At 40.7% G+C, this 13,984-nt stretch overlaps 1 protein-coding gene across 6 annotated transcripts in view; it reads left to right on the top strand.

The window, feature by feature from the left end:
• magixb (MAGI family member, X-linked b) overlaps window positions 1–13,984 on the top strand; it is a 71,733-nt gene that overhangs the window by 18,669 nt on the left and 39,080 nt on the right. For all 6 annotated transcript variants that reach the window (XM_079558466.1, XM_079558464.1, XM_079558463.1 and 3 more), the window contains one exon: window positions 2,234–2,350. In XM_079558466.1, coding sequence (XP_079414592.1) covers window positions 2,234–2,350 — 117 coding nt within the window. The remainder of the gene's footprint in view (window positions 1–2,233; window positions 2,351–13,984) is intronic.

Raw genomic sequence — 13,984 nt, 5'->3', positions numbered from 1 at the left:
CGAATGATTTCATTGCCTCTCCTCAATTTTGACTTTGCAGGGGCTCTTTTTTGTGTTGCGCATGTGTTTTTTTGCTACAGTTTAGCAACATATGAATTGTTCACCGCCTATGGATTCATCTTCAGATGTTAAGCCAGGTTTGGTTGGGACCACTTAGCTGGAAGATTTAGTCTTCTTTGTATACGTTTGTTAAAGGGACTAGATGGAGTTTAAAAATGCTAAAAGGATGTATTTTCCTCCCCTACATGTACCAGCAATGTCCTAATGTGTAGAATGAGCCCAGACCTGATCACCACAACTGCCTCTAAAATCCTGCCCTGTCTCTCAAAAAGTTGTTAATTCGGGTCTGAAGTACCGTCATGCACGAGCTTAATATAGAAATTGCAGTTACGCGTAAGACCTGAGGTGGCAGCAGTGAGTATAAAAATGACCAACTTGCATCTAGTCCCTTTGTAACATCACACACACAATAAGAAGCTACTTCCGGGTCCAAACTAGTTCCATAGACAAACACAGCTAAAAAGTTTATCTCAATGTCCTGCTGAAATAACAACAGATAAAAGGCCCAAAACTGTTTACACCTAATTAAAATAACATGGCTCACCATTTAAAAATTAACTTATTTTTCTTTTTAAAATGAGCCATCATTGTGTATGGTAAAAATTATTTGATCATTATTGCCAGAAAAGATCTACTAATATTTCTTCAGTTGTCGGCTCTTCTTCCGTTGGACCCGGAAGTGGAGCGGTGACATCATCACTTAACAAACGTATCAGCGACAGTCCATTTAAGTCCTTTATTTCGACATATTTATCCAAGTACCTCAAAATATTAGCTATTGTGATGTCATTCCCATCTCAATGAAAGATTTTTGTTGTGATGTGTAACCGCTCTGCTTGATGACACTGCACAGTAGTGAATTCACATTTCCAGCTCATGTAATGAAAACAACTCCACTTGTTTGCCTTGACAATGCTGAAAATAGCATCTGTTTTAACATGAACAATGCCTATTTCTTCCCAGCTGACAGCCCGATGCTTCTGTTTATGCACTCTTATAGACCGTATCCAGATGGGGCCGGTGTCACAGTGAGTGCATGTGTGTGTAGCCTGCTGCCCCCCGTCATAAAGCTCTTCCACTGTGAGACGCTCTAATAGCTCCACGGCATATCGGCACATGGAGGCGCAGACAGGGGGGCAGGGGTGCACCTTGCAGGGGGGTGGCCGGCAGGGGAAGCACCGGCTGAGTGGTCGTCTGTCAGAGTGACAAGCTGGAGAGGCTTTCGGGCCATCTATAACAGCAAGTGACCTGTCATCAGCCCGCACAGCTCCAGAAATTATATTAAGAGATCACAGGGAGGAAACGGAGCCCCGGCATCTGATCTGCCTCCGTCTGCTCACTGCATCAACTGTTGTGCCTGCTGCAATTAACCTCACTTTCTCCTACGTACGCATTATGCATATATGACGTTAATGGGTAGTTTTCATATTCTAGAGCAGACATCTAACATCAGGGGTTTTAGATCCATGTATGCCTGGCTCTATTGGCTCTTTTGGCGATAGACAAAGGTAATTTAAAGTCCTGGTTTGGACAGACTTTAGTCCTGGTAGTCTGTATTTGTCGCCTGGCACAAAATGAGACGAGTTCTCTCTTACCTTGGTCTGATCACGCCATTCCCCATTACAACTACCACTCTGTGAAAATGAAACTGAGCCAATCATTGCTGCAGCGCAAACTTCATGCAGGTGAAGAGGATTTCCTATTTTACCAAGATCTCTTATTTAAAACAAATAAGATGTGTCCAGAGATCCTGGGTCATGTATCCTGGTTTAATGGTTCTGTCCTCACATTCACAGCAAACATACTCATTATTATTTTTTCCCCCCTGTTTTTATTTTTATCAACTATTCACCACATTAGAAATGTATTAGCAAAAAAATAAAATTCCTCACCGCACACTGCACATTAACACTAATTAACACAGAGTCTTTGTGATGTCACCTGAAGCACAGCAATAAACACCTCTCACATGTGTGATGGTGAAGACAACATGTGTGGTATATCCCAAAGAGTTATATGCACGATGGAGGTCTTATTCAAGAAGTGAATAGAATTATTTCATTTTTGTGCACTGTATTGTCTACTTAATCCTTTCGACTGTAGTTCACTTCCAAAAAATGAGTCCTCGTCACATCGTTTTTCCTCATCTCAGCACTTTATGTCTCTTCTGTAGGCTCCACGTTCTGCAAAGACCTCAGGCTGTATCTGAGTAAATGCTTCACTCCGGGCTCAGTGGACAGTCAGCTCCAGCAGGTGATCCGGGAGAACCTCTACCTCCGCGCCGTGCCCTGTGAGTAAAATGCTCAATTAAGTATTTCAGTCTTGATCCTATTAAATGGCAGTACTACTTATTGTGTCTCATATTGGAATCGCGATTATCGTGTCAGCCCCATGTATCGTTGTACGCACCGTGTATCGTAGTAATTCCTCTAAATAGTTTATATTGAATATGTAGTGAGGTTGAACCATATTACTGTAATACCTTTAATCAGTGTTGTACATGTCTTACCACATAATGCCTCACTAATTAATTGTTAACGCAAGCCTTGGTTACCGACAGGTGCTAATTGATGATCGAGTTTGCAAATTAGCTTCTGTCTCTTTTTACTTGTCTTTTCACACATATTCTTAACGTTAATCACCCACTGCAGAAGTTGATGATATCTTTGCTCAGGTTTACCTCCACCTAATATTTTGTTTAGATTCTTATTACTATGGCAGGAAATTAATCTTGTGGCTGTAACACCTTCTATCTCTGTAGTTCATCTAAATCCTTGTTAGCGTTGAATATTTCATTTCCTGTGTATTAATGCCCCATAAACATAAAACATCAAAATTATTCAGCCTTAATGTAAAAAAAATACATTATTAATAAATTGCACTATATTTATACCGCACCCTCCAGAGTGCTTTACATTGCAATATTCATTCAGTCACACGGACGGTGATTAGCTACAATCACAGCTGCCCTGGGGCTAACTCAATGAAATGTTGCTGTCGATGTGCGCCAATGGCATTTCTGATCATCACCAATCACACAACACTTGCATACAGACAGAATGGATGGAGTGTCTGGCCCAAGGACACAACAAAGACACTGTTTACACTTCTGTCTATATTCACATTGTTTTCTGTAAATTTTTTGTTTGTTTAATAGTTCTTCCATAATCAGTGTCCTCTTAAATGCTAAAGGTGCATTATGGAACATTTTATGTGGGGAAAAAAGTTGATATTTGTCCATATTTGACCTTTCAATGACCCAGCGGTTGTTTGAGTGGTCAGTGTGGTGCCTTTACTTTCCATCACAGTCGTCTCTAGGACCCTCCAGGATCAATTGCTTGGAATGTTTTCACTGCTGGGACGTCCTAGAGACCACTGTGATGCAAAGTAAAGGTGCAATGCTAACCATTCATACAGCCACTGGGTCACTACAAAGTCAAATACACTCAAATATTAAACTTTTTGCATAAAAAGTTGCACCTTTAAAAGGAAAGGTATTTTTCCATACTGAGATATGTTCTTACCTGAGCTTATGATACGTACCTGTCTGGTCTTTGTGCGTGCCTGTGGAAGAGCTTGGTCGCTTCTAACTTCACCCCGTTTGGAGCTATAGGAATATACTGGGAGAGGCCAAATGCTAACAACATCTTTGGTCGTTTTGCTTGACTGAGTGTACGCGCAAAGACCAGACAGGTGTGTATCAACTCGTCTAAGCTCAGGTAAGAACATATATCAGTATGGAAAAACTGTGGCCTCTTCCTTTGCTCCTGGATGTATTTTTACCATGTGTTGTTGGATTAATCATCACAACATTCTACAAAGCCTGTAGTTTAACATTGAGGTGGAGCAAGTGAAAATTCCCTGGCGATAACTGTGATAACTGTGGTAACTGGCAAACTGCAGATTTTTTCGTCTTAGTTTTTGGTCAATATCTCAGTCATTATTGGGAGAATCCACATGAAACTAAAACTGTCTCAAAGTTAAGTAAGTAAGTAGTAAGTAATCTTTATTTATATAGCACCTTTCACAGGCAAAGGCCACAAAGTGCTTCACAACACAGTTAAAAACAGAAGTTACATACAATATAAAAAAGGGGTCAAAACAACACAGAAATCACAGCAGCCCAAAAGTAGCTAATTAAAAGCTTGGACAAATAAATGTGTCTTAAGTTTGCATTTGAAAGAAACAACAGAGTCAATACAGCGCAAAGAGGGCGGAAGACCATTCCAGAGCCTGGGAGCAACAGCCTGGAAGGATCGGTCACCTCTGGTACGAAAACTTGTACGTGGAACCTTTAGCAGGTTCTGATCCACAGACCTCAGAGCCCGCGCAGGGGTGTAAGGCTGAACCAGAGCACTGATATAGGAAGGAGCCTGACCATGCATGGCTCTGAAGGCTAGAACCAGAACTTTAAACTCGATCCTAAAAGACACTGGCAGCCAATGAAGCTGTTTTAAAATAGGGGATATGTGGGTCCTCCTGTTTGTGCGGGTCAGAATTCTCGCTGCAGAGTTTTGCACTAATTGCAGTCGAGAGAGCTCCTTCTTGTTAAGACATGAAAACAAACCGTTACAATAATCTAAACGTGAAGACACAAATGCATGGATGATCAGCTCCAAATCATTACGTGAGACCATATTCCTAAGTTTAGAAATGTTCCTTAGTTGAAAGAAGCAGTTCCTGGTTAGCTGCTTACAGTGCTGCACTAATGACATGTCTTTGTCAAAAATAACTCCCAAGTTACGAAGGCTTGGTTTCGCAGACTGGCCTAAGTCACCCAGGAACTGTTTAATCCCTGGAATTGAATCATCAGGTGCGATTACCAGGGTTTCCGTTTTGTCTGCATTTAGCTGCAAAGAGTTTTCGCTGAGCCACTGTTTTATTTCCACAAGACAATGGAGCAGAGAGTTCAACTTCTGGATTTCGGACGGTTTAAAGGAATAGTAAAGCTGGATATCGTCAGCAAATAGGTGGAAAGAAACATCACTGAACCTTTTGATGATCTTTCCCAAAGGGATCAAGTACAACAAAAATAAGACGGGACCTAAAACGGACCCTTGAGGCACTCCACACAACAAACCCACAGACTCAGACATTTTTTGGTTAGCTGTAACACTAAAGCTACGCCCCGATAAATATGAGGAGAACCACTGTAGAACTGACCCCGACAGACCTACTTGATCCCTCAGTCTTTTCAGGAGAACCTGATGGTCAACTGTGTCGAAGGCTGAGGACAGATCCAAGAGAACTAGAACAGTGTGTTTTCCAGAGTCAGCAGACATCATAATGTCGCTGGACACTTTCAGTAAGGCCGTTTCCGTAGAGTGTTGTTTACGGAAGCCTGACTGAAATGGCTCGTGGATGTTGTTTTGATCCAGGAAGAATGTAAGCTGTTCACAGACAACCTTCTCAAGGATCTTGGACAGGAACGGGAGTTTTGAGATAGGCCTAAAACTATTAAGATCCGTCGGATCTAAACCTGCTCTTTTTAGTAGTGGCTCCACTATGGCATGTTTAAAGGCACTAGGAAACACGCCAGTTGACAAAGACACATTAACCATTTTGGTAACACAAGGGCCAATTACCTCAAACACTTTTTGAAAGAGCCTGCAAGGAAGAGTGTCAGAAGAACAAGAGGACGGCTTCATCTTGGACACCAGTGCCGAAACATCAGCAAACGTCACAGTCTTAAATGAGGACCACATGCTGGACACAGGCTCAAACTCAGCAGGGGTACCACACAGGAGGGGCGGGATTTTATCCTTAATCATCTTAATTTTGTTAGTGAAAAATCTCAAAAAGGCATTACTGTCAGCTTCACAAAAGACAGGGGTAACTGGAGCAGCAGGACAAACCAAAGAATTTATTGTGTCAAACAACACTTTGGGATTTTTCTTATTCAATGATACCAGCTGACGGATATAATCAGATCTGGCATTGTCAACCATCACATTGTATGATGACACAAGATCCCTGAGATAGAGTCTGTGCACCTCAAGTTTAGTGGATTTCCACAGGCGTTCAGTCTTACGACACAGTCTCTTGAGTCCTAAGATATTTTCATTTGTCCAAGGACACGCTTTTTTCTGTGACAAGTTAGATTTAACAGGAGCCACCTGATCCAAAATTGTCTTCTCTGTCAGGACATGAACTAATGTCCAATTATTTTCTCTGAAAGGCGTCCAAAAGTGGTGACAAACTCGGAAACATGAGCGTGATGTTGGCCTATAGGAAGGACTTTCAGACATAAAAATAATCAGGTTTGTGAATCCAAACACTGTCAAATACTGATGGAAGGAAACTGAGGAAAAAACATTTGTTAAAGAGGGGGTATTACACTTTTTTCAATCACATAGCACCAGTCTATAGCACATTACAATGATGACCAAACCTTCTGTTGGTCTGTAAATGCAGTAAATTAGAATAACTGCCTTGTATAAAATTGCTCTCTCAAAATGGCTGTAGTGAATGTCTTGAAATAGGCCTCTGTCTCTTAAAGAACCTCTGACCCTTTCCGACACGCCCCCTCCACACGCTGTCTGTGGCCTCAGTGGGGAGGGGGTTCTGCTGAGGAGCAGTGGTTGGTTACTCGGCTGGTGACGAAAGCTCGGAGGCGTCTCCGGGAGGTGGGGGCGTTCCTAGGAGGACTCAGGCAAACCTATCCCTAAAATGGCCGCCATCAGAGTTTTTACAGATTACTCAAAAATACGTGAATGTGCCAAGGCAACACTTCAGGCATGTTTTTAATGAGGGAATGACATAAGAACATGATGTAAAGCTTGAAAAAGTCGATTTGCATAATACCCCCCCTTTAATTTTAGTTTTGGAGATTTCTGACAAAAACTGTATGTCTCCATAGAGTTCATAAAGTTATATTGGCCCCTGCCCTCCACCTGACATTATGACATCATCACATTCTCAATCGTGAACGCAACCTCTTGCAACTGCAGTGCTTGTCAGAAAAATCACTATTCAATATTTACAGCTCACTTCCACCACTGAGCCACTGCCCTTTGATCAAATGTTGTACGTCAGTCTGTTGTACTACATCTGCTCCTATCTTAATCCTCAGCTCATGATGTCATTGGCAATAACTTAAGGGCAAAGCGGTCACAATGAGTTCAGCAAAGCTCACTGGCTTTTTGTGGCTGTTCATTTCGCATCGAGCGTCGCCTGCTTTTGCTTAGTTGTATTGGTTGTTTGGAAGGAAGATCACCTGCCGTGTGTTTAGGCCTGTAACGTGCTGTTGTGGAGTGTGGTCTAATCTTGAGCCCTGAGTCCAGCAAGTAGGTCATGACAGTCTGCCACTCAAGCGCACAATACACTCAAAGACAAGGTTACAGTAAATCTCAGGGGAAGATAGTCCAGTCTCCATCCCTGTTTGAGGCTTGGGATTCTGAGGACCTCACAATATTCTTCTCTTCTGCCTTACTGACATTTATGGTGTGGCTGTTTTTAGTTTCTGGAAAGTGGATCATGTCAGCAATATTGATCAAGTTTTACATTTGTGGACTTTCTCTTTAGCTATTTCTTTTTCTTTTTTTCTAGAATTGTTATAATATGCTGTTGTATGCAATGTAGGGTGGCACATCTAATTGCAGTTGACTTGAATTAAAAATAAATAAATATCAAAGTCATCTAGGCAGTGCAATATCCTTTGCAACAAAATCTTCTGTCTCTATGGGACCTTATTACCTGCTATCTCTGTAGTTTTAGCCTCTACACACATGTTCACGAATGCAGGTAGTTCATATTTCAGCATTTGTTCCTTGACATGTTTAAAATGTTTAAAAATACTATTTACACTGCAAAAAAGTACCCTACTAAAAACAAGGGACAAAAAATCTTAAAATAAGACATTTTGTCTTGTTTTAAAGAAAAAAAAATCTACCAATGGGGCAAGCATTTTTTTCTTGCTAAGAATTCTTATTTCTAGAATATTTTTTTATTATAAAACAAGAAATAAACACTACATTTAAGCAAATTAATAGCTAGAATTTAGTAAAATGTCCTCAGAAAATTGAATAATGAAAAATTGTGGGGTATTTTACTTAAATGTTGCTTGATTTAAGCAAAATGTTCTTAATAAATACTAATATGTAAGTAAAATATTCTTATTTTGGGAAAGAAAATCCGGTATCACTTTATTTTACACTAACTTGATACATTTAACCTATTTAGTACAATGTAATGTGCTCTGTAACAATCTGTAATAACTTGTACCTTGTGTTAGAGTTTGGATCTCTTCTTTAAATGCAACATAAATGTAAACAGAGGACTACATTTTTATTTTGAGCACACAAACTTCTTATATCGTGTTGCAATTGCTCTAAAGTCAGAACAATGTTAATAGATATAGTTATGGAATTGATACTTTCATTTTGAGTGTAAAAACAGAGAATGGAATGCGTCTATCTGTGAGAATCAGATCTTAAATTAAGAGTTGTGATCTTATTTTTTCTTAAAATAAGAACAAATATTCTTTGTCTAATGCTGAAGAAGATTAAAAAAGCCTTTCTTTCTTGCTACATGAAAAAATAGCATGTTTTTAGCAAATATATCTGAACAAGAAATGGCTAGATTTTATTTCCTACAATGAGATTTTTTTTCTAGGGTTTGCTAGGTAAGACATTATTACTTGCAGGGAAAAAATAAGAACATATTTCTTAAAGTAAGACATTTTTTACTTGCTTGGAATCCACTTTTTGCAGTGTATGAATATGTTTTTTAGCTTCAGTCTCTCTAATTCAATAGCTTTCTTAACATAAGCTGCAGCATTTTAATTGTAGAAAAGTATTCTCAAAAATGATCCTCTTGTTCTATGACATTGCATATTCCCAGCGACAGAGTCCAGAGTTGACATAACCTCCTCTGTCTCTCAGGACTTACTTGAGTGACAACAGAGTCGGGCTCAGCTGTCCCCGTGTAATCCTCTCAGCCGCTGGAGATGACAGTAAGATGCTGCTCTCCACAATGAACACATGCTGTCCACAGACGTGAAACCAAATCCCCCTTGACCACAGTGCTGGTGACACTGACTAAAGGAGTGTATTGATTATTTTGATAATACACCTCTAAGGATGATCACAGAATAGTTTGGGGATACATAAGTGTACTTAAAATAGAAAATGACTTGGTTTATTCGTGTTTTGCTTAAAAAGTAAAGATTGTAGAATAAACAACAACACTGTTAAAGCTTTGTTTCAAATTATTGCTTTCTACTATTTACTATGCATCTGTTTTCAGTCACACAACGTTTTAGTTGAGTTCAGTTCAGTTTTATTAGCCATTTGCAGTACAAAAACCACATTGGAAAAAAATGTGCATGTAGCTCAAAGTGCAGGCAGAGAGGATGAAACAGTTCAAATGCAAAATGTATTGAAGTTTCCTTTTCCGAAAGGGAGGCAGGTTTGCAGGCAATGAAGTGTGGCTGGAGGTGAGCAGAGGCTGGCCAGAGGAACAGGTGAGGATCACACTGTGAAACAATGGTCTGGCAGAGTCTTGTGGCAGAGAAGGTTCCAAAATACTATTGCAGATGACTGATGAATTGCAGGTGTGTAACGAGTGGAGGGTGGGGCTCCAGCCTGGGGGATAAGGGACAATGAGGGAGGCAGGGAAAACAAGGCAGGAACACACGGCACATCTAATGGAGATTTTAAAAGTTAAAATACTGGAGTTATTGTTCATTAAAACACTTGGACACCACAGTGAGTTCGATGTATTTACCAGCAGTAACTCAGCAGCTAACAGAGTTGTTCCACGACTTTTTTCTCCACTTTTATACTGTTTTTAGCTAATGTTTGTCAATGGAAAATGTATGCTAGCAGCTGCAAAGACGGCGGATCTCCATAGTAACTGTGGATTTTCCCAAACTCTATAGTGTGACGCCTCCTTTGAAAGCTAAGACCTACAAAACTAAATGGATCTTTGTCCTTGGTGCTTTGTCACATTTTTGTCACTTTTATGTTTGCCCTTTTGTTTCTTTTTTATGGCTCTATTGTCCAGGTTTTGTCATATTTTGTGTAAGTCACAGGATATGACTTTGGGGGCTTATTTGTTGCTCTTTTGTGGCTTTTGTGATTGTTTAGTTACATTTTTGTTTACTTTTAGATTTGGGTGATGGCAAACTTGGAGAAAATGTGCTCAGTTCATGTGGGGGTTAAGAGGTTTTAAAGTGCCTTGTTTAAGTCATCACAGCTTGTGGAAAGAAACTGCTGGAATGGCGATCAGTAGAACAGTTAATTGAGCAGTACCTTTTCCCTGAAGGAAGCATTTCATAAATGACCCTAGCGGGGTGGCCTGAGGCGTCATTATCAATTTGTAAAGCCTGATTTAAGAGTCTAGCTTTATATGTGGCCTCCAGGAGCGGCAAAGTGCAGCCAATGGTCCAGCTGGCTGAGTGAACCACTTTGCTCAAAGAGTGAGATTACCAAACCACACAGTAAAACAACTGGTTAGTTTAAGTTTAAGTTTAATGGTTTTGTATAGCCCAATATCACAACAGAAGTTGTTTCACAGGGCTAAACATTAAGGCAATAAAACAGAGCAATAAATATGACAATGTAAAGTTCAGGTGAATGAAGTATCCAGGCAAACATAATGAGCGTCGGCAGGAGGTAGTGACGAGCGGCGCGGGTGTCCCCCGTCCTTAGACTCTCCAGCACGGCAAGGAAAAACTCAAAACCCCTTGGGAGAAAAGAGAAACCTTGGGGAGAACCACAGAAGGAGAGATCCACTCCCATGGACGGACAGTCTATGGACCCAGGGCCGAAGGATCCCTCAGCAGACGGGCCGTGATCGCAGACCGTCCAGTCCTCAGATTCCAGAATGCAGGGTTCTCCGTTCGATCCACACTGGCAGGAGTGGGACAGGAGACACCATGTGAATAGTGATGAACAGACTACAGATAAATTTAATTTTGTATCATAATAAGACAAAGTCTGCAGAACACTCTCTATTACGCAATAGTAGAAGTTTAAAAGAATCTTAAACTACATGAGAATACATAACAAGAAGAGGCGAGGAAGAAGACGAAGAGGAAGTCTCACTGTGATGTCAGAATCTCTTGAGCATTCTGGCTAATGATGCTCATCCACTTCATGATGAATTCTGTTACTTGCCTTCTGGTTCGAGGCTCAGGGCTCCATTGGTGGGGATGAACAGATACAAACACACCTGTAGCCATCTCTATTCTAAACTCTGACCATAGAAGGAGTATACAGGCATCAAATTCTGTGTGACGGGCAATCGTTGTTGTTTATTTTTTTGTCCTATTGTTGTACATAAAATTGCCAATGACTCTGTTAATTGTGAGGTTTGCACTTGGGCATCTTATTGGATCGGTGAATGCATTTTTTCTTTTATCTGTATGTATCCTTTTCCTGCAAAACTAATTAATTGAAGTGAAGGGACCCTAATGTTCATGTTTTTAAAGGTATAGGAAACTAGAGCACTAAGAGGAAACCAAGCACCACAGGGAGAACACGTAATCAAACCCGGGACGTTCTTGCCTGGGTTTAATTAAAAAGAATAAGGCTAAGTTTATTTTTTGTGCCTTTTTCTACACGTTGTGTGGTTTCTAAAATTAGTAGCAATCAAATTGTCCTTACATACAAAGCAACTATTTTGATGCCTTCCAGCTGATGTGAAAGCCTCTACCTGTATCCCTATAGAGCACATTACGCTCACTTTGGATCGAGTTCATTATGCTGCCCCCTTCAGATCAATCATCATTTAGGCCGAGCATTTCAGTGTGAACACGTTTCTGAAAATACGTTATTCGTCATTTTGAAGCGCGGTGCTATTTAGGGAGAGCCTCACAACCTCTGAATCCCTTTGAAGAGACTGCGTGCTCTGATGTCGCATTTGGCTCTGATGCAAGAAATATCATTACAAAGGCCCGTCAGAGGGCTGCTGCTGCGCATAAAAATGGAAATGAATGGGTGAATTAAGCGAATGCAGGCTACTGTATCAATAATCTGGATGGGGGGAATTAAATTAAAAGCAAATGGCTATCAGTGCCAAGGAGGAGGAGGGAGAAGGGTGCACCAGATATCCGCAGTTTTGTTTTCGCCATTGTTTTTCATCCACAAAGCCCTCTGAACTTACAGGGGATTCTTTTCATTATCGGCAAGGAGTTTGTCGTCAGTACTCTGGAGTTCAGTGGTGAGTTTTGTCATTTTTGTGCTGGTTTTGATGATAAATTTCTGTAATATTGTCAAAGTGGATAAGATTAGCACTAGGAGCAGTGATACGGTTAGGGCTTGGAACAGAGATATAGTTATGGTTAAACATTGTTCACGTAACACAGGACAGAGCAGTAGGGCAGGGCATGTGGTAGGGCTCCGTAATATGCCAAAAAAAAAAATCATTTCAAAAAATCATTCAAAAAATTATTTGTTTCATATTGAACAATCTCGATTTTCAATTTGATTTGAAGAGAAACCTTTTAGATCCAGCAAAAAATAAATATTTTTTCCCCCTTATCATTTATCATACATACCAAAACTATGCGCTTTACTGTCCAAGAATTAGTTGTAAAAATGACAATGTTTGAAATTGACAAACGTTGAGATCGCGTTTTCGATTAAATTTCAATTAATTGCCCAGCCCTTGCATGTAGAACTAAAAGTTCAATATCAGGTCTACTGCCATATGCACGGAAAGTTAGCGGAAGCTCTCATTCATCCAGGAAGTGTTCATTGTAGTGACGCTACATCAACAACTGGACTGGGTTGGTTGAATTGAGGACTTTTCGCTTCTATACACAGAAGCTTCTTCTTAGCTCTTGTGGTCAGAATGCGACATTGTACCCAATCTGGAGTGGTCTTATGTATATACCGGTAAGTCTCAGGCTCCTCCTAAGAGGAGGGAACCAAAACTGCCAACACCCAACTATACAAGTGATTTACAGTATCATTCAATTAGCTAGTCTTTGTTATGCTCTGCTGCCGAGCCAGAGGCTGAGACGAGCTATTAGCAATAATAAAGGAGAGTCACGTGATCTCAATAGGGCGTTATAGAAAGGAGACAAGACATGCCTTAGCCCCCCACCCCGGTTGGCCTGTCTCCTTTTCAGTTGGGACGACACTTTTTCTATTGCATTGTGTTAGACCTGTGAGCACTGCTCATTTGTTAGCATTTTACGTGAAATACTTGGGAAATGGTTTCAACTTATTTAGCACTTTTCCACCTACATTAGGCCCTCAAAGCGCTTTACAGCAAGGATCCACGCACCCATTCACACCACCAGTGTACACAGACACTGGAGGCAAGGAGGGTGAAGTGCCTTGCCCAAGGACACAACAACAGTGGGCACCTTCAGGAGGCAGGATTCGACCCTCCAATCATGAGACAACCCACTCAGCCAACTGCACTGTTGCCCACTGTGTTTTCAAGCTTTTAAGATGTAGCTGTACTTTGTGTCGTAGATGCCCCATGTTTAGTTATTGCGGTTGTTTCTCGTGACAACAAGGAGTAAGAAAGGTAAAATAGCAGCTAGGACCCTTGTGAGTTTACATTAGTTTACATTAGTTTAGTGACGATATCCAATATGGCAGCAGCCAGCGGGTGCTGTTTTTGTCACTTGACTGATCAAAAACAATAGCCATCCTGTAAAAGATAAAAAAGCAAATTTGCGTGCAGCACACATCTCCGGTTTTGTGTGGCGATCTTTTTCATCCCACAAAAAACCTTCTGAATTCGCAGGCTTCAAATCAGCTCTCTGAAGTATAGCTTTCTAATCTCGGTAACCATTTGTGAATGTGCCCTTCAATGGCTCAATGTCACAGCTCTATAAAAGACTTTCCTAATTGTCTCCAGAATGACTCAGAGCGATAAGAAACATCGTCATCCGTTTGCGCGCCTTCCTCCCAAACTGTAAAAGTCATTGTTATAGCTACGTATTTGTGAGACTTTGACAGAC

Source organism: Gobius niger (assembly GCF_951799975.1).
Source record: "Gobius niger genome assembly, chromosome: 6".
Classification (NCBI taxonomy): Eukaryota; Metazoa; Chordata; class Actinopteri; order Gobiiformes; family Gobiidae; genus Gobius; species Gobius niger.
The sequence above is the reverse complement of the archived record's forward strand: the minus strand, read 5'-3'. Positions and strand labels throughout refer to the sequence as shown.